The sequence below is a fragment of the Podarcis liolepis genome (assembly GCF_965112155.1).
Source record: "Podarcis liolepis genome assembly, chromosome: 5".
In the NCBI taxonomy this organism is placed as follows: domain Eukaryota; kingdom Metazoa; phylum Chordata; class Lepidosauria; order Squamata; family Lacertidae; genus Podarcis; species Podarcis liolepis.
In genome coordinates this window covers 31661886-31686197 of record NC_139556.1, presented here as the reverse complement: position 1 = coordinate 31686197, position 24312 = coordinate 31661886, and the positions used below count along the sequence as shown (strand labels likewise).

Here is a 24312-nt window from a genome sequence, read left to right as displayed (position 1 = left end):
CAGCATACGTTATGAACTGTCTCTTTATATGCCTACATGCCTGTGTCTTTATTTCCCAGTGTTAGGCACTGAGGTCTAAATATTTTTCATGTCATCACTTCTAAATTAATAACTCCATTAGTTAAAATGTAAGTTTTATCCATGCACCATGATGATAATTGATTACTGTAAATATTGTCTAAGGCTTTTGTTTTGGTGAATAGCTTGTGTATGTCACTGGACATTTAGAAGGATTTTTTAAACAAACAAACAAACTTTTAATTTCTCAAATGTTAAGAAACTAGGCAGCAGTTATCAAAACTGCTTCCACATCTCTTCACACCCAGCTTTCAAAGTGTTTAAAATATTATTCACTTTGTTTACAAAATCCTGACACTTGATGTTACTCGACAGGAAAACATATTATGGAAATATTGTTTTAGAAAGATAACAGTGACCTAAATGGGATTAGAAAAAATAATCAGATCAACAGAGGTAAAGCTTTTAATTTTATGTGCTGGATAGCTATTACGTTTCTATCAAAAGACCAACTGAGAACCCTTTGTTGTACATGAAGCAAGCTTAGTATTTTTGCCTTTGCAATTGTGTACATTGCAGCTTGCTCAAAATTAATTGCTTTTGACCTTTTTTTTTACTATATTTTTCATTGTTGATGGCAAAGTATGGATGTACAGAAAACAGATAAGGTAAAGACAAAAAGTCTTAGCACGTTTAACACACATACATAGAAGAATGGAGAGGAGCCAGTTCTATCATGATCTCCACTCCTATAAGTGCAGGGCAAGTCAGTCTTTCTTCTCCAACAGTATGTGAAAGTTTTGGAAAACATTAATGAGTTCTCTTGCCTGTCTATTTATTTATTTGCAAAAATCTCTATGTTGCCAGCATTGGGGTGTGTGTGTGGGCAGAATACCATGATGATGAACAGCATAAAATCAACAATAAATTTACATTCAAAAAACAAACAAAAATATATTACAAAATTGTACGTAAGTTCAATACAGGACCCCTTAGGGAAAGCCTGGATGTAGCATTAAATATTATTTAAAGCAGTGGTTCTGAAAGTGTGGCCAGCAGACCACCAATAGTCTGTAAGCTTCATTTAGATGGCCTGTGGAGTGATGTAGCTACATTTGTGTGTAGAATGCTGTGTGTGTGTGTGTACCACAGGCACAGTGGCTTCTCCATAGTTCTTAGAACTCACCAAAGGTGAGCAGGATGAATGAACTGGAAGTGTCAAGGGAAAGGAAGCTCCGCCTTTCTCGAAGGAATAAAGCTGTGGCTGGTATCATGATGTGGGAAGGTTGCGAACAGTGAAAAGAAGCTGATGAGGTGCTTGAAAGGAGTGGAGAGTTAGTACTTTGATAGAAGCAGAAGGAATACTAAATCCGACCAAAGATTCAAGATGACAATTCTTACTCTGAATATTGAAGAACTTTAGCATAACAGGCACATCCATCATATTAAAATATTCATATTGATTTTTGATGGTATTTAAATTGCTTCTTTTATTTCTTACTATATTTTATTGTATTAAAATTTGAATTTCATATAGTAAAAAAATACTTTAGCATCTAGCACAACATAACTGTGAAACAACAGATGGGGGGGAATCATTAAATGATCTGCCAAGATCCTCAGCAATTTTCAGGTGGTCTGGTAGTGGTGGTGGTGGGGAGTTTGACCCACCAAAAGCAGTGGTACCAAGCATATGTGTCCTCCTCCTCATGGGATATGGCTGGCAACCCAGGATCTGTGACAATATTGGATGTGTTCTTAACCATGTCAGAAGCTCTCAACCTGTGTGTCCATATGTTGTATTTGGGGTGCTCAACTCCTTTTCATAGTCTCCATGACTTGTATAAGGAGTCTCAAGTAAAGAATGGTAAAGAGAGGATTTTTTAAAAGATACAAATAACTGCCTTACTAACAAATTTTTGCCAAGGACACTAGCTAAAAAGGGTTTTAAAAAATTGCCAATGAGACATAATGTGAAAGAATTCCAGAGAACATCCTCCTGCCCCTGAAGTGGCCAGGAAAGAGGTGAGCAGAAAGGTGTTTATCTTATCACTGCTGTTGTGCTGTTAGTAGTTAGTCAGTTGACTGTGGAATTGGAAGAGAAGTACGTGGTTAGCAGAATTTGGGATTATACACAGGCTGCTTTCCAATGTTTGGGTCTGTGCCCTTTGAGCACTTAGAATTTAAATACTTAAAATATTATATCTTGCAGATTCTGTTACAAAGACTGTATGGTCAGGAAAGACACTATTGAAACTCCCCTCCACATTTATAGCAACAGATGGGAAAGGTTTCTTCATGTAAATTGTTGTGTACTTGATGTTTGTCCAATACATGTTGCAACATTTTGAGATGAAAGCCTGGTAGTGATTTAGCAAAGTACAAACCAAAGGAAGAGGCAGATGGCTAAAAGTGGTTGAGTACACAATGCAGTAAGTGAACTCCCCTTTCATATTTCTTACAGCAGTTTTAAACTGAGGTACCGTATTTTCCGCCCTATAGGACGCACTTTTTCCCCTCCAAAAATGAAGGGGAAATCTGGGTGCGTCCTATGGGGCGAATGCAGGCTTTCACTGAAGCTTGGAGAGCGAGAGGGGTCGGTGCGCACCAACCCCTCTCGCTCTCGAGGCTTCAGGAAGACATCTGCAGCCTAGGCAGCCCTGCGGGAGTTCCCGCAGGGCTGCCTAGGCTGCGGACAGCAGCCTGCTTCCCGGAGCGCCGGGCGCGCTGAAAGCAGAGCGCCGGGCGCTTCAGGAACACATCCGCAGCGTGGGGAGCCCTGCGGGAGTTCCCGCAGGGCTCCCCACGCGGCGGATAGCAGCCTGCCGCCCGGCATGAGGGGTGCCCTGAAGCAGAGCGCCCCTCGCGCCGGGAAGACACCCGCAGCGTGGGGAGCCCTGCAGGAGTTCCCCGCAGGGCTCCCCATGCAGCGGATAGCAGCCTGCCGCCCGGCATGAGGGGCGCCCTGAAGCAGAGCATCCCTCGCGCCGGGCAGACATCCACAGCGTGGGGAGGCCTGCAAGAGTTCCCCACAGGGCTCCCCACACTGCGGATAGCAGCCCGGCGCGAGGGGCGCCCTGAAGCAGGGCGCCCTGAAGCAGAGCGCCCCTCGCGCCGGGCAGACATACGCAGCGTGGGAAGCCCTGCAGGAGTTCCCCGCAGGGCTACCCACGCTGCGGATAGCAGCCTGCCGCCCAGCGCGCCCAGTACCCTGAAGCAGAGCGCCCCGCGCGCCGGACAGACATCCGCAGCATGGGGAGCCCTGCAGGAGTTCCCTGCAGGGCTCCCCACGCTGCAGATAGCAGTCTGCCGCCCGGCATTGTTGCGCGCTGAAGCAGAGCGCCCCGCGCGCCGGGCAGACATCGGCCAGCCCCACAAGCTCGGGGGGCAGCAGGGAGGCGCAGCACCGCTGTCCCGCTGTTCCTCGACTTGGTTCGGTTTCCCCGACCTGGTTTTGGGGGGGGAAATAAAGGGAATTTTTTTTCCTTTATTTCCCTCCCAAAAAACTAGGTGCGTCCTATGGGATGGAGCGTCCTATGGGACGAAAAATATGGTATGTCTTCTGATGCAGGAGGCCTCAAATGTATTCCTAAAAATAAAAAGTATGTTTAATATATGTTCATAACTTGAATTGATTTACAGAATGAGTAATTATCTTTTAATGACGAACCCATGTATTTCTACTAGAGATTATGAAAAGAAATTAAAACATTGTAATTTGTTTGCTAATTGAAAAGGGCCTCTCACTGCCACAGCAAAGCCTGCTGGATGAAGGGAAGATTGCTCAGAGCATGTGGATGTTTGCCTATGTTTTCCTGGGATTTTATGTGACTGCAAGTGAGAGGCAGAAAAAGAGTTTATAATAGCATCCTTCTCATGCAGCTGGCAGGATGAGTCAGGCAAGCATCACCAAGCATATTTGGATTTGCACCAACTGAGGTTTCTTGGTAGGCAGACCCTGCTGGAGGCACAACAGCTGGGATAGTTTGTGGGTTTGTGGGCCAAAAGGGTTTGAGGTTTGTGGGCCAGTGTCTCCTTCAAGTGCTGCTACTCCTCTAACTCCACTGCTTAGACCTTAAATACTACTAATACTACAAATTCTACTAATAATACTGCGTGGAAGAACTAAATTTTGTATTTGGAAAGGGTCACTGTGACTCAAAGTGAGGATAGTACTGTGATGCTATTGACAACCACCTCAGTATTTGCATATTGTAATGCTTCAGAGACTATAAAAAGAGGCTCAGTTGGGGTTTTGGCTATAGAAAATCCTATGCTAGGGTGATTCAGAGATGCATTATCCAACCATGTCCCCACTATGTATGTAACTCTGTGCTGTGAGTTTTACTTCTGCATGCTCCAATGCATGCCACCAGAAAATACAAATTGGGTTGCTTCCCAATGCTTTGTTATAGGCATATAGCAATACATTTTGATTTATAGGGTTTTACCTTAATCAATGGCATGGGCTACATGCACAGCAAGGAAAAATAATGTATGTGTGCCATATCTCTCTCTGAATGCACTCTTAATGCAGTGGTTGGATTAGATTGCTTTTGGATTCCTTCCAACCCTATGATTTTATGGGTTTTTCCCCCTTTTCAGTTGGCAACAATCCAAGTTCGCTAATGACTGGATAACTAGCAAATATAAATGTCAGATCCAGATAAAATGAGAAAGATACACAGTGATATCTGAGTTATAAATATCCTTATTTGTAGATAATGCTTGTGTCCTGGCTTTTGAAAGAGATTGTGGCTGTTATGCCAAGGGAAGTGCAAGATTTTTTTTTTGAGTCTGTTCGCTTTGCCTTTTCCACACAATATTTGCCTGCTTTGTGCTGTCTGAGTGCTAGTTTATGCAATCCTAGGGAAGTAATAGAAGCTTGTATAATGCTTTTAAAGCAATCTCTATAACTAGCAGGTGTCTTGCTTATCTGAGTTATGTTGAGGAATACTGAGAGAACATTTAAAATATTTTATACACATTCTTGGAAGAAACTGTACAGGTGGCGACCATTTCACGCACAGGTTCCGTTTCCACTACATTTAATGGAAATGGACACTACATTTAAAATGTGTGTCTATCTCCACCATCACTATCAACTGCTAGGCTATGGAAGAGTCTGCAGATCAATGGAAGAGCTGTTCCCATGGACTGGCATTTGCCCTAAGCAAACTACTGAGTGAGCCTGCAGCTTCAAAAAAGAAAATAGTTTTCCTATCAGGCAATAATGTGATAGTTTATGTTCTGTGAAAAGTATTTTGAACACTGAACAAACAGAACTATCCCCCTCCTGATTTGTGGAAATGAATAGCTGCAAATAACTTCATAGGTATTTTTTGATGGAAACTTAACAAGAAAATAAAAGAGGTCTAGACACTAGGAAGATAATTCATATGGGGGAAAAACAGGTGAAATTCCTTATATCAGCTTCAGTGTAAAAAGTGAAAAGTCTGATCATCATTAAACTTGTCCAAGTCATTTGCATGGATGTTTCAATTTTAGTGATGTCCATCAAAGTTATGGTTAAAATTAGGATTCAGAGGCTTGCTGTTCCCCAAACTCTTTACATAGCTGAAACTATCATTTCACTGCTGAACTCTGTTGCCTCTTTCTCTATCAAACATAAAAGTAATTGGTACAAATGTCTCTGAATGAACATTAAGTATGGTGGAATGAATGGCATTGGAGTAGTGGGAGATTCAATTCCAATTTTACTTGGAAAATACACAGATCTTTTGGAACTTTATGTAGAGCTATTTTTATTTTATTTTATTACTTTCAGTTCTCTCATTCAAACTCAAAATGTTACCAAGTAGCTATGAAACAAATATGTGCAGCTTTTTAAAAAATAAAATAACTAATTGTGTTGAACAAAAGGCAAAGTTAAGATTTAGTTGGGTGGACTAATAGTCTTCTGAATTAAAAATAAAATCCTCATCAGCAAGCAAATTATGTCTATATTAAAAGGACAGTTTCTTTTAGGTATTATTTTTTTCAGTTCAAGTATCACTCACTACATAACAGCTCTCAGATCAGATAAACAATAAAACTAGGAAATCTGATTGCAATTTTATAGAGATGTGTGCACTTAATGGAAGAAAGCAAGTAGATTTTATATACTTTGATATTAAGAAGGTACTTGATGTTATTTGTAATGAAATCATACTCTCAATTTATTTCATGCCAGATTGAACATGAACAATCTTGTGACTAAAATATGCATACCATCACACAAATAAGCAATGAGAAACAATCATGTTAAGCTCCTTTTGTTGTTGTTGCCTCCTTAGAAGTGTCACAGCTAACTACTGAGCTGGATTCTGTTCTGTAGATAAAAAGGAAACTTGAGGCAAATTCATCTTCCACATTCATAAACAATGCCATTCAGCACTCCAAAAAACAAACTGAACATAATTTACTGTGATAGACGTTGCTGGGCTTTTAAGTGGATTGTCCAAAGTCCTGTGCTTTTGTGGTGTAGTGTGGTGGTGTGGTTAAGAGCGGTAGTCATGTAATCTGGGAAACCGGGTTCGTGTCTCCGCTCCTCCACATGCAGCTGCTGGGTGACCTTGGGCCAGTCACACTTCTGTGAAGTCTCTCAGCCCCACTCACCTCACAGAGTGTTTGTTGTGGGGGAGGAAGGGGAAGGAGAATGTTAGCCGCTTTGAGACTCCTGAAGGGGAGTGAAAGGCGGGATATCAAATCCAAACTCTTCTTCTTCTTCTTCTTCTTCTCCCCCCCCCCCAAGTGATATGTAAATACAGTAAGCTTTCTTTTGAGTGTTATTTAAAAGAAATTATTGAAGAAAATAAATGTTACACAACATTCTCTCTCTCTCTCTCTCTCTCTCTCTCTCTCTCTCTCTCTCTTTCTCTCTCTTATTCTTTCTGTCTGTCTTTAGACACTCATGGTACCATGTGTAAAGCTGCAGCAAACTATTAGATTTATGCTCAGTTAAACAGGCTTTGAACAGTTTGGTCCCTTGGAACAGAGTCCTGTTCATTGAAAGAGGCTTTATTTCTTCCTCCTGTAGCTCTCTGCAGCCCTGAAAGTCTTCTCCTCAGGTCTGGGGGTCTCCTTGCTAAAGAGTATCTTAGGATACCTGCCATTGCTAAAAAAAATACTTCGGTAGCTCTTCCTAACATGTATATTTAAAAATGTTTTATAAAGAAATGTAATATTAATTACATGTATGTATTTAACCAAGTCCTGAAAATGTTGCATGGTTTATATTAAGCAAAGAAATTTAAAACAAAAACAATAAGAGACATTGTCCACAAGTCCCCATGTTTTAATCTGAAAGCACATTTTGAAGCTGAGTTTTTCATGTGTGAGTCTATTCAGTGATGGGATGGGAAACCTTCTGGGAATCCCATGCCCACTTATTTGAGTTCTATGGTGGAGGAAAGTGGGAATAGAAATGTGCTAAACAAATTAATAAAATACAAATACCATGCTTTTTGAGCCTACCTCCTTTTTCACAATTTACCTTGCCACTGGAGACCTTTCAGAGCATTTCACAAACCATACTCCAATTTAAGTACCTGTCAACATTGCACCTTTAGTGGTGATTTATTTATCAAATATAGAACATTTCAGCTCAATATTAGTGAATTCATTCAAATAGAATTATTTTCAGGGATAAAATGCTGGGGTAGACCCCCCCCCCCGCGCCACTCTTCACAAGTACCCCAGCCCCTTATTGTCAGTTTCATTTTTACTGTCAATTTTCCATGTCAGTTATGGAAAATTATGAATAGGAAAAGGGCTGGTCATGTTTTTCCTTTGAAACAGATAATGGGAGTAGAGAGAGAAAGCATAATGGACCCACTTAAGGGGTTTAGCATTCAATAATTCAGTTGAAGAAATGAGCATAAAAGTTTAAGTGATGTGCCACAGAACTAATATATGTGCTGCCTTGTTGCGAACTGTTACAGTGCTGCTAATTCTTCTGTCTTTGATGCATGATGATGTACTGTCCCCTGATCATCATATAAACTTCACAGATCTGATGCCTGTCCCTAGATACACATAGTGTCAGTAACACATTCCCTGGATTTAGTCTATTGTCTGTTTCCCCCTATAGTAATCTGATTTTTCACATGCAAGAGAAACCAGATTGTGCTTTCTGACACATTTATTATACTTCATTCAGAGATAACTGCTCCATGGGCCCAGGGGTTTGAATGACATTGATCCTGACACTTGTAGCTTGGAAATAAAGCCAGTTTTGTTCATGAAGAAATCTTACGACCTGTGCCTGCCAGAAGATCATTAAGCCTTGCAGCTTATTGACGGCGGGGAGGGGGCAGGGATAAATGGACAAGGAAAAGGCAGCTTAGCTAAGTGAAGCATGATGCAACAAACAGCACAATTGGTGCTGGTGGAACAATGCAAGAAATGTTTGATGAAGGCATGAATCAAGCAGACAGCTTTGGGAGGAAAAACCCAAATCTACACTATTGCCCTTGGCTTTACCAACTGTAGAAAAACATATTCTTTGAGTGAAATACAGATGTAAACCTTACTTTTGAGCTTTCTGCTTCTAAACAGCCTTCTCCATTTACTGTAACTGGATTGATCCAAGCCTTTGTCTTTTGTTAATTCCCTTGATGAAAAATGTCCCATTTTTAGAGATTCACAAGCAGTCAATTTGTCAGGAAAACACTCCAGTAAGCATGCCATTGTTTAAAAGCTTGGGGTTTTGCTTAATCATGGCTCTATTCCATGTAGAAATGACTTGGGAATTCTAGGATACATTTATCTGTGGAATAAGGACAGGTGGAGAGATGTTGTTTAACTATTTATACTTTGTGGCCTTTCTCCAAGTCAGAAATACTCTTGCCAAGCTGCTTTTTTATCTGCAAGATAAAAGATGTAGGCTCTCTGTATCTTCCTTGTATCTTCCACTCTGTGTGAAAAAGCAGTGCTTGGGGTGGTGTCATGGGGTCTGTACTGGCAGTGACTGACCAGGAATGGGATCATAGTGGATAGCTAAATGCAGATGTTTCACCCAGGACTCAGGTGCATTAGTAAAGAAAAAGCTTTTTATATGTGTTATAGCACCGTGACACCAGATGGTGGTGTGGAGTTCTGTCTTTCGCCAACATGATTTCCCAGTTTGAGGTTTGCAATTCATTTTCCTGAAACACTTTTTGATGTGTCTAGATCCAGCCCCAGTGTGCAGCAGCTGTGAAAAGGGAAAAATCCATGCTAGGTGTCATTCGGAAAGGAATTGAAATTGAAATGCCATTGTACAAATCTATGGTGTGACCTCACTTGGAATACTGTGTAGAGTTATAGCAATCTCAGCCTAAAAAGGATGTTGTGCAGTTGGAAAAGGTTCAGAAAAAAGCAATGAAAATTATCAAGGGGGTGGAGCAACTCCTCCAGGAGGAGGGTTTGCAACAATTGGGGCTTTTAAGTTTAGCAAAAAAGGTGAGGAAGAGGCAATGTAGTGGAAGTGTAGAAAATTATGCATGGTATGGAGACAGTGAATAGAGAATCCCACTCCTCTCTCATAAGACCAGAACGGGGGGACAGCAATGAAGATTCAGGTCAGACAAAAGAAAGTGCTTCTTCATACAGCTAAACTATGGCATTAGCTCTCTGTTCTGCCTCCACTATTGGAGGCAGTTTGTGCTTCCAAAGCCAGGAGAGTCTATCATGGTTGCACAATGGATAACAAAGTTTTGTTTCTCCTCATTCTATTATTTGACTAGTATCACACCAGGTCCCCCCCATGTGTTGCTTACTACAGAAGCAAAAACAAATGTCCTTAAATTGATCTCTAGGCTCCTGGTGCTAATTCAACAAAGGCAGGTTTACAGCTGTGCAACCCTTGATAAAAAAGAGCAAAATCTTACTACAAGTGATTTGAAAGAAACGGGAAAATTTGTCTATTGTAAATAGCTGATATGTGGGATTTGGGGGGTGGGGAGAAAGGCTGTATGTGTGCAGCACCAGGTGTAGAAATGGGCCAGGGAATCACATTCACACACTTTGTTCCCCATCCAGGTAGTGATATGCATGCAGAAGCCTTTTTCACCTACTCCCTTAACTGGAGCAGGGCCACTCTCTTTGGGGGGTAGTTTGTTAAATTTGGAAGCATCTGCCTAATTATCTGCCTAAGCATCTCGCCCTCATCACTTGTGCATAATTTTATTCTTGGACCATTACTGTTAATACTTTCCAGATGCTTTTCCTAAACATTTCTCCTCAGTAAGGGCAGCTAAAGGGAACGGAACAGGTGGCTGCTTAAGCAGCAAAATATTTAGCATGGAAATATCCAGGACTGTGTTCAAATACTTAAAAGGCTTTCTTAGGGCTTCGGGCAATCCATTGTTCCCTTTGTTTAGCAGTGCCATTCTGCAACTAAAAAAAAACCCCACAAAAAACCCCACCCATCTTCACTAGTTTTAACTATACTTAATCCAAAAAAATTAAACATACATACATATTACCTGCATATAAAATGTTGTGAAACAACAGAGGTGAAACCTGTGGTAAGTTACAGTTCCTTTTATATTCTACAGATCCATTTCATTATACTGAGTATATCTTAGGGATTGTTTTCTTTCCGTTTCTATATTAATAAATACCCAACATATAATATTGGTTAGTAATTCAGAAGGTTTGGGTGGGAAAAGTGGGGATGGCTACCCTCTTTGAAGAAACTACTTTTCTTAGAAGTATAAATGAAAGAATTCTGTTCTGTACTGAACACTTTAGATTGTAGATAGTTTACTGTGTTAAAGGGGAACACCTGGCCTGACCAGAGTTGGTGACATCCATTGTACTGGAGTTCAGTTGGCAGTCTGCCAAGAAGCAGTTAAACTGATAGAATTCAGATTTTAAATGGAATTCAAAAGGGCAGAATGTGATAGGTCATTTTGTGGACATTCCTTTCAAATTTATTGGTCCATAGATCTAGGCCAAAGAGAGTGTGGAATTCAAGCAAGAACCTGGCGGTTGGTTAGAGGGTTCTGAATGCATAGTATAAAAGGGCAAGTTGAAGACTGTTTAAGGGCTAGTCCAGTAGTGGCCAGCATTGCTCACTTGTCTTCCCAACACTGCCCCATACTGCGCTCCCCTATGGTTTTGCTCCTCTTCCTTCCAGTAACCGGCAGCAGTGCATGGCATTGGGGCGCCATGTGAGCAACACTGCACTTCCCTGCTGGCTGCTACTGGCTCTGTGATATGGGCAATTTTGGGGAGAGTGTGAAGAGGGGCAAAGAAGCAAACCTGAGAGAGTCTGGAGCTGAGAACAGCAACAAGAAAAGGAGGGGTCCAGAACGGGGCCAGGAGCTTGAGAAATCCTTGCGGTACCAAGCAGCTGCTGAAGGGAGCGGAGTCAGTTCCTTAAAGGTAAAATTACCGAAGGCAGAAACTAAGAAAGTCTTTAGGGGTTGGCAATGAATTTAGCAGCAGTCTTTGGGAAGAGCTGGATCAGTATGTCAGTGGTTGGCAGTTAAACTTGAAGAAACGGCAAGTCCCTGACCAGACATCTAGTATGAACTTCAACAATGCCTGTAAGAGAGAACAGGTAAAGTCTGCTAAACAACCAATGACTTAACTTAGGTGGAGATTAGCAGGGTATTTGGCTAATGGTGTCATTGGAGTAAGAAATAGAGCGAGTCTAGAGACCTCTTTAAAGCAACAGTAACATAATGTAAATGGAACATCTTTAAGGCAATCGTAATATATTTAAACAATTATTCTTATATAACTAACCTGCAAATAAATTATAATGTATTTGACCTTCAGACTGTAGTCTCTTGGACTGTTCATCTCATACAGTACATAGGTACTGTATATGATAAAAGCTACACAAGGTATTATTTATATGAAATAAATGATCACATCAGTTAGATACAAGCAATTATGATATTAGGTACTTTTAATCAATGTGATGTGTGGCATAGATTCTGCTTACAGTAATAAAGTGATGGGATAAGTAAACCATAGTAATGATGTGATTGTGAACCAGCCCACCATTGGTGCTATTTGTGAGATTGTAAGATGACAGGCAGACCACCTTGGGGCCTCAAATTTCAGTGGGACCCTGTGTGACACCAAATTTCTGTGTCCCCTGCGTCTCGCCTTCCATTGTACATTATAGTTGTAGCGCCCTGAGGCTCTGAACCCAGTGTGACCGAACCAGTTGTGCTGCCCTAAATCCGCCTCTGCCACAGCCCACCATACCCGCAAGTTTTATCAATTTATCCAGGGGAGATTAGTTGTTTATTTATCAGGACACCCCATTATTTTATAACATCATCCAGTACCCAAAGATGCCCAGTCTAAATCCTGTTCTTAAACCAGAATGAAATCAATTAGTGAAATTTGCAGCCACAAGATGTGATGCCTATGGGCTTAGATGGCTTTAAAGAGGGTTATAGAAATTAATGGAGGATAGGTCTGTCAGTTGATATTGGTCCCATGATAGCTTGTTGAAATTATGTTCAGAACAGTGATGCAGCTAGGGCAGGACCACCCGGGCGGGGGCACACTATGGGTTAGCATGGGTATTTTGGGCCCACTGGGGCTGATGTTGTTCATCACATAAAATTTCTTGTCATTCTAAAACACATTTTATAGCTTGAGGAGACATCTGGGCATATACAAATACTCTGTTTCTTATGAATAAATTATCATTTTCTGCAACAAAATAATGCTTATTTCCAGATACTTGTGTTTAGCCTCAGGACAGCAGAAGCAAACTCCATTTTATTGTAGTAATAATCACAGTATGTTTAAAAGGAGTGTAACATGCAAAACTGCACATGCTCACTGTATTTTGTGTGTGTGTGTGTGTGTGGTGAGATTGGCAAACCTTTGTTTTCTTTTATCAGGACAGTATAGGGAGTGCTGTGTAAAGCGTAGAATGGCGGGTGGTGAGGAAAGAGAGTATGTATCATGGGCACCTAAAGAGGGCTCTCCATAAGATCATTGTCCATAATCTAGCTGCATTGTGGGCCCAAGTGCAGGAAGCATGGGGCCCTGGTGTGGGTCCACCCTAAGTAGAAATGAGATTTAGGACATCAGTATTGAGTTGAAATTGGCTGCCACTTGGAAAGGTGCTATGGCCCATTAGTCCCTGTATGGACTCCTGGACAGAGACACCCCTTCCCAGATCCCTTTAGTGGGGTCCCCAATAGGATAAAGATGGGACCCAGTGCCTTATCTGCCCAAATTTGTGAATGTTGGATGAAATGGATCTGTGGTCTGATTCAGCAGGACTCTTCTTTATTTTGGATCAGAATGTATGTGATCCAGCACTGATCTTTTAATGTTAACTTAAATTTTAGCATAATATTATTCACCCATTATTATTTTTTTTTAAAAAAAACCATCAATGATTTATTACACCAGAGGATACTTCCATGATCAAACAAAAATGTTAAAAACTCTCTCACACACCCCAAACTGTTAGAAACCACACCATGATCTGAATCTGACATACTGCGCCGTGTGTAATATCAGACTAATGTAACAAATCTCAGAAGTAGGGGAATGGTGAGAGAAATAATATTCCACATTTAGAACTCCCATATCTATTTATACTATTAGTCTCTGCAGAACCTGAAGGGTTTCCTTGGGCATTTGTTATCTCTGATATAACCCTTGGCATAAAATTCATTTCCCCTATGATGATATGTCCCATCCATGAAATATTTCTAATCCATTTGTCCAAATCTTTAATTTGTTGACAACACATATTAGGACAATACTTTTATTAGGCCAATGAAAAGGACACAAAGCATGTGTTTGAGCTTCCTAGAACTCTTATTTAGGCTAAATGGTAAAAAAATATGTGCAAGGGTGTATGTATGTGTGAGAGAGAAAGAGAAAGAGGGGGGGGGGACAGAAAGAGAGAGATGTCAATCCATCCTTGTCTGCGTCCAGTAAGAGTCTTAAGATGGAGTGTAGGAGGGGGAAGTAGATATTCACAGGTTTCAGGCCTCCTGGGAAGGAAGGAAGGCACCCCTCATCTCAGTAAATACAGCCAACTGTCACTCAGCTCTGCCTCCATTTTTAGGTAAAACATGCAGGAGAACAGGAATAGATAGAAAATTGAATTTCTTATCCATCTGTCTTGAGACAGCTGTTGTGCATATGCAGATGATGCATTCATGAATAGGAGTACAAGAGCAGAGAGAGGTTGCAGGCATGGGAAAACCAAACAGGCAAGGCACATCAGATGAAGATGTACCAGTCCCCTCTCTGTGTGTACAATGATACGACTTGAAACACAATGGGGTGGGGTGGGGGAAACAACCTTGCTGCATTTTAAGCCACTATTGTGTAGGTAGCCTTATAAAAGGCAGCTTCCTATGTTCCCCATGATACAGGGGGAAAGGCTGCTTTGTTCAAACACATCTGGGAGCTTGAGCAAATGGCTAACACAAAAGTCTGCCTAAACAAAAAAATATTTGCCTCCTGGTGAAGGGTAAGTAGAGAGGGGGCCAGCCTAGCCTCCTGTGGAGGGGAGTCCCACAATCTGGGACCAGCCCTCCTGAGAAGGCCCTCCTTGTCTCCAAATGTGTCTATGAGGGTGGTGGGACTGAGATAAATACCTTCCCTAGATATCTCAAAACCCAAGCAGGCTCATAATCAGCACTTTGAGTTGTGCCTAGAAATGGACCAAAAACCAGTGGAACTGTTGTAACAATGAGTTTCTGTTCCTCCTGTAACTGGCTGCAGTTAGTAGTCTATTCATAGCATCTTGAACCCAATGAAGTTTCTGAACATTTCCCAAAGGCAGCCTCACATAGAGCACCTTGCCGTAATCCAAACAACATCCCTATCTCACACAGGTACAGGATCCACCCCACAGCCAGTTCCATTCAGATCAAGGAGGAGGCGCACTGCACAACTCTCAGCTGTGACCAAGATGCTTCTAGCTACTCCTCTGCAAAGTTGCTAACCAGCATTTGAACCCTGCATGGGCTGACTGGCTGGCAAATTCATCTTTGTGGGATCAGCTCCATTACGGATACAGTTCATTAAAGACTGTATATGGATCTGCAGTGGCAGACTTTGGGCTCTCAAATTTCAGTTGCACCCTGTGAGACGATAAAATTTTAATAAAACCTCTTAGCATTGTTCTACAGCATTGTTTTGGTGCCCCCTGCAGCATGGTGGCCAGTGTGACCACACCAGTTGTGCCACCCTAAAACTGCTTCTCCTCTCAAGGAGAACAAGGTGGGTAGATGCTGTTTGAGGCAGTCAGTGGGGAGTGGGATGATCCAGGAAGGAGACTTGCTAGGATGTTCCCCTCATGAGCTGGGCCAGCAAACCAGCTGATAGGGGTGGAGTGGGTAAGGATTGAAGGTGCCAGCCACTTCCACTAGTACAGTAATTAGTGAGCAAAAAGCAGAGTAAGAAAACTGGATTTTCAGGAAAACAATGGGGAATTCTTCTTTAAGGTTGCTGTTGCTGTTTACTATTTGTCAATGCACTCTGCAGTCTTGTGTTGCCTGGCTGACTTGGGACATGTTTATTTGGAAGCAGCGGCAACATACAGTAATGAGTGATCCCCTTGAGCTTTTACTGGCTATGCCTCTGCCAAATTATCAAACTTTAGTGTTTTATGAGCATTGTTAATTAGCTGTGTTTTCTGCAGTGAAGTAAAAACAATCTGTTATTTTACAAAACATGTTCGCTCATGAATTTGAACCTTCTTTACAGCACTGGTCTTCAACTAGTGGGTTGGGACCTGATCCAAGGTGGGTTGCAGCAGAAGTACTACCACCATGCAAATATTTAGGGTGGGGGGAGGAAATGGGTCCCCCAAATGCATGTTTGTGTTAAAAGTGGGTCTTGGGTCTGAAAAGGTTGGCGATAACCTGAAATATTGTTTGCAAATCAATCTAATTACATGCTAGTTTTGCATCATATCACATTATAGCAGTTCCCCCCTTAAACACTACATTGCTATATATTACATTACTCATGCTTCACTGGGGTCAACGCTGTAAGCTTTATGTGCCTGTCTTCAGTATTTATGAGGATATGGAACTGAGATGCTGCATTTTTTGCTGTGTTGGAACTGAGATGATTGAGTTGTTTTTATTTCTTCTCCCTGGTTAACTATTTCTAGGGGTTGATGGACATCTTTCCCACAGATTTCTGCCATATAGCAATGAGCCACTTTATATATAAGCAGCACGGTTTTAAAAAATGGTCTCCTTGGCGTGTTATGCTGACTATCTGGAGACTTCACAACTAACTAACAAAAGAAATAAAAGTTCAGTTTGAAAGGCATCTTCATACCCCATATATATATAACTACTACCTAGAGTCCTGGTACCACAAGCCTATAAAAAAGTTGCTTGCTCTGTAAGTTATTACAAATTTTAAAACCCCCCAATATTCATGAATACATATTTTATAGGGAGATGGGGGGAATAGGAAGAGTTGGGGAAATAGGAAGAGTTCAGAAATAGATAAAATTGACAACATCCTTAGAGATGACAGTGCAAATGTCCTAGGTTCTCAAAGTAGGGATCACAGTGTATAATTTCACAATGAGAGAATACAAAACGAAATGCCTGCTATTTAAAGAGATCATAAGAGAAATTTTATGCTTAAAATTCTACAAGGAAGGCTCAAGCAGTATGTGGACCGAGAACTCCCAGAAGTGCAAGCTGGATTTAGAAGAGGCAGAGGAACCAGAGACCAAATTGCAAACATGTGCTGGATTATGGAGAAAGCTAGAGAGTTCCAGAAAGACATTTACTTCTGCTTCATTGACTATGCAAAAGCCTTTGACTGTGTTGACCACAGCAAACTATGGCAAGTTCTTAAAGAAATGGGAGTGCCTGATCACCTCATCTGTCTCCTGAGAAATCTCTATGTGGGACAAGAAGCTACAGTTAGAACTGGATATGGAACAACTGATTGGTTCCAAATTGGGAAAGGAGTACGGCAAGGCTGTATATTGTCTCCCTGCTTATTTAACTTATATGCAGAATTCATCATGCGAAAGGCTGGGCTGGATGAATCCCAAGCCGGAATTAAGATTGCCGGAAGAAATATCAACAACCTCAGATATGCAGATGACACAACCTTGATGGCAGAAAGTGAAGAGGAATTAAAGAACCTTTTAATGAGGGTGAAAGAGGAGAGTGCAAAATATGGTCTGAAGCTCAACATCAAAAAAACGAAGATCATGGCCACTGGGCCCATCACCTCCTGGCAAATAGAAGGGGAAGAAATGGAGGCAGTGAGAGATTTTACCTTCTTGGGCTCCATGATCAGTGCAGATGGTGACAGCAGTCACGAAATTAAAAGACGCCTGCTCCTTGGGAGAAAGGCGATGGCAAACCTAGACAACATCTTAAAAAGCAGAGACATCACCTTGCCAACAAAGGTCCGTATAGTAAAAGCCATGGTTTTCCCAGTAGTGATGTATGGAAGTGAGAGCTGGACCATAAAGAAGGCTGATCGCCGAAGAATTGATGCTTTTGAATTATGGTGCTGGAGGAGACTCTTGAGAGTCCCATGGACTGCAAGAAGATCAAACCTCTCCATTCTGAAGGAAATCAGCCCTGAGCGCTCACTGGAAGGACAGATCGTGAAGCTGAGGCTCCAATACTTTGGCCACCTCATGAGAAGAGAAGACTCCCTGGAAAAGACCCTGATGTTGGGAAAGATGGAGGGCACAAGGAGAAGGGGACGACAGAGAATGAGATGGTTGGATGGTGTTCTTGAAGCTACCAGCATGAGTTTGATCAAACTGCGGGAGGCAGTGGAGGACAGAAGTGCCTGGCGTGCTCTGGTCCATGGGGTCACGAAGAGTCGGACACGACTAAACGACTAAACAACAACAACATAAGAGAAATTGCACAATGGACATTTGGGAAGGATTTAATGTATAAGTGTTTATATGCTAATTCTAGAAGCCTGAAAGCTACGGTAGGGCAACAGATGGCACTAATAGAAAGCATAGATATAGTGGACATATCAGAGACCTGGTGAACAATGGGATTCAGTTATCCCTAAAAAATCCCTAAAAAAAAAAATAATCTGAAGAAAGGATAGGGAAGGGCATATTGGAGGTGATGTTGCTGTACCTTTTCAAACAGGGCATACATTTCGAAAAACAACATACGATACAATGTCACCGTAAGTGGAAATGGTAGCCTCCAAAAATAAGATAGCATTGGTGACATACTCTCTGATGCACACACCTCTGACAAAGCAAATAAATGAATGAATGAATGAATGAATGGGAGGTCCAAACTGTTTGTGATAGTCACTTTAATTCCCCCCCCTTTTTTTTTACCAAATGGAGCTGCAATTCTGCCATGGAAGACCAGAATCTTATATAGCTATGAATATATGTGTGCCTGTGTGTAATTCTTAACCCTTTCCCTCTGGTATTCTTTCTGACTGAAAATCACCCCCTCCCCCACAACACCATTCTAGCTGCTTTTCCTTTTGCAAGAGAAAGTAGACAGTGCTGCATATTTTTCCCTCTGTGGAGAAAGCTGGTAACTAAAACTGCTGGGGTGGGTGGGACTCAATTACCTCTCTTTGGGACTTTAAAAACAAAGCAAAAACAAAAAGTGGGACATGGAAGAAAACAAAATCATAACAAAATTATGAATAGTATAGGGAAAGTGGATACAGATTCCCCACCCCCTGTTATAATACTAGAACTTATCCAGTAACACTGAATGGTTGAAAATTTAGGACAGAGGAAAGTATTTCTGTATACATTGCATAATTGACTTAAGAATTCGCTGCTACAAGATACAGTGGCCACTACTTAGATGGCTTTAAAAGGACATTATACATATTAATTGGAGGATAGTATTGTCAACAACTTTTAGCCACAATAATGGAACCTCTGTGTAAAGAGCGAATACGTTCCAGGGGGACAAATAACATGGGAGGCCACTGCCCTGCATCTGGGCTTCCTGGAGGCATCTGCCTCTCACCTGTTTGAAATACAATCCTGAACAAGATGATCTGATCGGGCTTTTTAATGATTTTTAAGATGTTCCAATAAGCTGTTTTGAGGTCTAAAGAAAAAAGTCATCTTACATAGAAACTACTATCATTTGATCAAAAGTACTGTTGAAATAGGATGATTCGACACTGCTCTTATTAGCTGTTTACCTATTGATGGAATTTAGAAAGACAACTTCCGTAGAATAAAAACAAAATAAAAAAAGTTCTCCATCAACTTTGCTGAAGTTGTCAGTAGGTGAGAAGTTTGTTTATGAGACCTGAAGGCAGGGTAATAACAGAGGCCTTGCCTCTTCAACAGATTTTGTATTGCTTAAGGATCAACTTCTCTACAGGATGTGGAAGTGAGACAAAAATAGTGAATTTATGGACAATAATACCACTACCATCCCATTTTCATCTTTGAGTGTGAGTGGGATTTCTTGTCTCAGCTCTCAAATCCATTATGAGACATAGGTTGGATTGGTTGCTTTTGTTGTTTCTGGTCATCAAAATGTATTAATAGTTTTATGAGTTCTCAAACATGTCCTATGAAAGCATTTAGAAGGCAAAGTCAGCCAAGTGCTACTTTTATGCAAATCTCATTGATTTTAGTGGATTATAAAACAGCTTGGGAACTGCTCTTTTGGAGTATATATTTAATTCCTTACCTCTAACATCAAAACTTTTGATATAAGGTTAGTGTGTTTCTCCATAAGCTCTTAATAATGTCCATCTTTTAGATGCTATTTATTTTTTACCAGATATAAAAGTTAGTTGTGTATTAACACAGAAGTAGAGAAGAAAAACTCTGAGAAGATAGGGATTTTTGTGAATGCATCATATTAACTATAGAAGTTGGAAATCACAGTGTATAGAAAGGAGTGGTAGTTTGGGAAATGATGGGTAGAACTAGATGTCATTCCTCAGACCTTTTAATTTCCAGAGATGTGACTTAGAAAAATATAAATTTAGGTACTTGCTGGAATTGCTGTCTGCAGGTGAAATGAGTAGTGCAAATTACAAGTGAAATGGGAAATGCAGATTTCAGCAGTAAGAAAGGAAGTCTGCAACCACTTTTGGTTTACCCTGGAAATGTCACTCTTTAAGGAACTAGGATTCCTTGGGCCCATGCATGCTTATTATCATCTGCTACATCAGGCATAGGCAAACTAGGCCCTCCAGATGTTTTGGAACTACAACTCCCATCATCCCTAGCTAACAGGACCGGAGTACAGGGATGTTGGGAATTGTAGTCCAAAACATCTGGAGAGCCGAGTTTGCCTATGCCTGTGCTACATACACCCACCTGTGCAATTCAGACCATAGTATATCACACACAAAAATGGCCAAAGCAAAAAAGTCAGATTATTCAAGCAATTCAAAAAATTTGCTACAGTGGGAAGGGAAAAGGTCCCCATAGCATAGTCTGTGTGTGTAGCGATGCAATGCCACTGTTGCGGTGAGATCAAACAAGGGAGAAACTTCCTGTCCTTCTTGCACCGTGGCACAAAGACGTGTGAATTTGTTTGCCCTTCCTCCTCACCTCACCCTCACTCCAAGTACTTGGACGACATAAAATGTAGTAATATCTAATGTGGCTATTGCAGTAAAGTATTTTCCTCCCTGAGTGGGGCTGCTGATAGCTCCTTTCCAAGGATGCAAAGAGCCCCAGGTACGCCTCTGATCAACACAATATTCACCAATTGTTCAATTGTGTTGTTCAAATCTGGTCTCGATCTGTGGTAGCTGCATTTGTCAGGTATAATAGCAAAATTTTCTCTAAAGTCAGAAGTCCATTTGGGCCAGCTCTCTTATTTAATCTCTTTAGGTCATTAATTTACAAAATAAATTTTGTGTTACTTCTTTGACAGCAGCTTTTTAATTGTCTGATGTGTGAAAAGAAGTCACCTTGTGCAAGACACAAGACCACTACATTGCAGAGTAGAGTAGTGATATTAACATAATTATAATGTGAAATATGCCAGAGGTGAATTATTTTAAAACAAATTAAACAAATGACATTCTTATATCATAAACTGCATTTAATATCATGCATGACTGTCTTTATGATAGATCTTACAGCAATATAGCAAATTAAATATACATGGAAGAGTAGCCGATGCATTCATGGGCAGATGTTTTGCATTTGAATTAAATCTGATGAAGGTGTGAAATATAAGTCATTCAGGACAAACAAGCATAATTTACTGACTATTGCAGTGAGGGGAAGGTGCCCATTGGCAAAGTAAGAAATATAGTTACCCATGATGAATGCTTAATGTTAGCAGAAGAAGAAAGAAGATAGATTGTCCTATTTTCTGAATGGGAAACTGAAACAAAAATGGAATTACTGAATTGGTGAAATAATCCCTAAGGGTCTTACTTTAGAGTGCCAGTTTTATCAACAGAAACTCTGAGGAACTAGCTGGGAAGGGGGAGAGGGGATTGAATGTATGTGTAAGTGGCAAGGGAGAGAACTGAGGAGGAACGACCCGGCCAGTTGACAAAACTAAAGAAAATGTTATATAGAACGATGAGATATTGAAGAACATACCATTAGTATCATTATGATTTAAACATTGGTCTACACTGTAAAGCTATTTCACAAATAAATTGTGCACCCTTGTGTGGGTTGTGGGTGTGGTTTAGCTGAGCGTGCTTTATCATCTCTATCTGTTCAAAGTTGCAAAGCTGTCTACAGCAATTCAGAATAAGATTTCATTATCAACGTTATGTACGTCAGCCCACCCCACTTGAGTAGTAGGAGGCTTTGCTCTGGAGACACTGAGCAAATCTTAATTAAAAAGCATAATTGCATATCCCACTTCTCTGAGTTAAGAGAGTCCTCAATACATTGCTGGTGGCAGAACGGTACTGGTTTAAATATTGTGAAGTACTGTTGCAAGGACACATTCACATATGGCATAATTACTAATGCTACAGTACTTCTAATGATTGCATTTTATTCAGCTACGACAGCTCTCATTAAGAGTCTGGTTAGTGCAAAGAAAAGCTAGCTCTGAATAATTAGAGGTGGAAGGAACCAGTCTCTAGTTAGAGTTACTTCTCTCTCATTCTCATTTTATATAGCTTATTTTGAAAATGCCCTTATTTAGGAGAAAGAGAAATCTTATCCAGAAAAATGCCACACACCATTTATATCAGGAGTGGGATGTTGCATGCATTATCTCAAAATTATGCAATAAATATGTTTGATTCAAAGACTCTTTACGTCTTTCAGGTGATGACTTTGAACAGTGTAATGCAATTTGTAGAAATAAAATAAGCGCCCCCCCAAAAAAGATACATTTTCAAATTATTTAGCATGGGTATGATCCTAGTATTCCTTAGACAAGGCAACTCAGGACTTCCTTCATACAGTGCCCATAGAAGACCAAACAACACATTTCATTAGTTTTGTATTTTGCTCTTGTGTATACAAGATTTTTCTTTTCACAAATCACTACCATGGGGGTCCCATAATCTAGATCAGGCATAGGCAAACTCGGCCCTCCAGATGTTTTTGGCCTACAACTCCCACCATCCCTAGCTAACAGGACCAGTGGTCAGGGATGGTGGGAACTGTAGTCCCAAAACATCTGGAGGGCCGAGTTGGCCTATGCCTGATCTAGAATATGAGTGCAGGGGGCTTTAAACTTTTGTCCCATACCAGGGTCCCTTTCTGGAACAGGGGCTCTTTGCTTATTATTTCTGAAAAGAAAAATATTGTACTTGAGGGTAAAATATATCCTTAGTTTGGCCTTCAGTGTGTTGCGAAAGCCCTCTGGAATTCTTCCCCAGTTAACAATGACGCATTTGAAGAGCCTGCCTAGGGGTCAGAGTAGACACAAAGAAGCTCATGTGTCCACATCATTCAGGGTGGGGGAAGGTTTTGTTTTAATAGTGAAATGAGCTATAACTGAGTGGTTTGCATGCTTGTGGTCCTGGGCATTTCTAGTTAACAGAATCTGGTAGCAAGTAATGGGAAAGTTCCTGTGCTTTGATACCTTGGAGTGCAGCTGCCAATCAAAGTGAACATTACTGGGCTAGTTGGAGAAGCAGTCATAGTATAAGGCAGTTTACTAGGGTCATATGAGTACACATGAGAGGGATGCTGAACCTGAGCCCCTCCTACCTCCTACCTCAATCTTGGATCAATGTGCTGTGGTGTGGTAAAATGTGGTAATGATGAGCGCTTCCATGTCCTCCTCCTCCCTATATGAACATATGTGTCTTGGAGGATAGGCACATGAAAAGAAACCTCTGACTGCACTGTTGGATCTAGTTTGGCTCTAAAATGAAGGATGTAAATGAAAGAGTTTATTCCAGAATTATTCTACTGTGGAGATGGTGGTTGCTGTGGAAATTCATTTTGCTTTTTAAAACATATAAAGGAAGGTGCACCTCAGGAAAAATGTCTTTTGAAAAGAAGCCTACTTTGCATCATAAAACAGAGCAATGTTTCCCACTCGTATGATATAATACAATTTTTATTGTATGGTCACAGATCCGGTAATCCCAATCATATTTATAAAAAAAAGATGCAACGTAAGGGGTTTATTTTATCAACTGCTCCTTTATCAAGTTCTGTTGCTCGCTCTGACAGCCCATATAACGACAGGGTCATAAACTTGATCTTGCAGAGTCTAAGAATATTGCCAAATTCACAAATTCTTTTGAGTTCAGACACATACATCTAAGGAATACCTCTCTCGCAGTTTTTTCCAGAGTTTGCTATAGGTTGCAAAATCATTTTTGTTTTCTCTTGAACCTTGCTCTTAGGTTCTGTAGCTGTGCTGCGGAAGCTACTGTTGCTTTTGGGGGGAAATAGACACCCATGTTCCAAGTCTGCATCTATGTTTTCCTTGCCCAAAGGGAAATTACTTACTCTACCATGCTTTTAAAAAGTACCCTTGCATCATAACAAGTCCCAGTGGAACAATTGCCCTGGGAGGGGCTGGGATATAAGCATTTCAGTAGGAAAAATATCCACAACCCACAATTCTTTGTGTTTTTTTAATACCTTCTTTTTCTACTTCTGACAGCATGCAATAATAACCTTTCAATCAACAGTTTCTGCATTGATTATGGATGTGAAAGAGAAGGCAAGCTAATGAAGAGTACAGAAGGAAACAAAATTGGCTTCAGCTTTTTGGCCTTCTCTTTCTACTTAATAAATGCACAGGAAATATCAGAGCCAGACCATAGCCATCTACACCCACACAATGATGATTTATCCTTGATGGCACATTTACTTCAGTAACCCACTTACAATATATAATACACTTGAAGGCCAAACTTGTTCACACTGGCTTGGTGCTGACC

At 40.9% G+C, this 24312-nt stretch overlaps 3 protein-coding genes across 14 annotated transcripts in view; 2 read left to right on the top strand and 1 right to left on the bottom strand.

The window, feature by feature from the left end:
* CTNNA3 (catenin alpha 3) overlaps positions 1 to 24312 on the top strand; it is a 541298-nt gene that overhangs the window by 157795 nt on the left and 359191 nt on the right. The gene's annotated exons all lie outside the window — the stretch shown is intronic.
* The window catches only part of LRRTM3 (leucine rich repeat transmembrane neuronal 3), a 97773-nt gene that overhangs the window by 16484 nt on the left and 56977 nt on the right, over positions 1 to 24312 (bottom strand). The gene's annotated exons all lie outside the window — the stretch shown is intronic.
* LOC310706569 (uncharacterized protein) lies at positions 16643 to 17856 on the top strand. Its single transcript, XM_083502825.1, has 2 exons — positions 16643 to 17156; positions 17295 to 17856. Exons 1-2 carry the CDS (start codon positions 16721 to 16723, stop codon positions 17849 to 17851), a joined length of 993 nt encoding a protein of 330 aa, XP_083358951.1. The 5' UTR covers positions 16643 to 16720; the 3' UTR covers positions 17852 to 17856.

What these genes read in the sequence shown, in the direction of transcription:
- LOC310706569 (XM_083502825.1), top strand. Translation starts at nt 16,721, where the DNA reads ATGTGCTGGATTATGGAGAAAGCTAGAGAGTTCCAGAAAGACATTTAC. An exon ending in AATGAGGGTGAAAGAGGAGA is followed by an intron (nt 17,157 to 17,294) that starts GTGCAAAATATG and finishes TGATCAGTGCAG; the next exon opens with ATGGTGACAGCAGTCACGAA.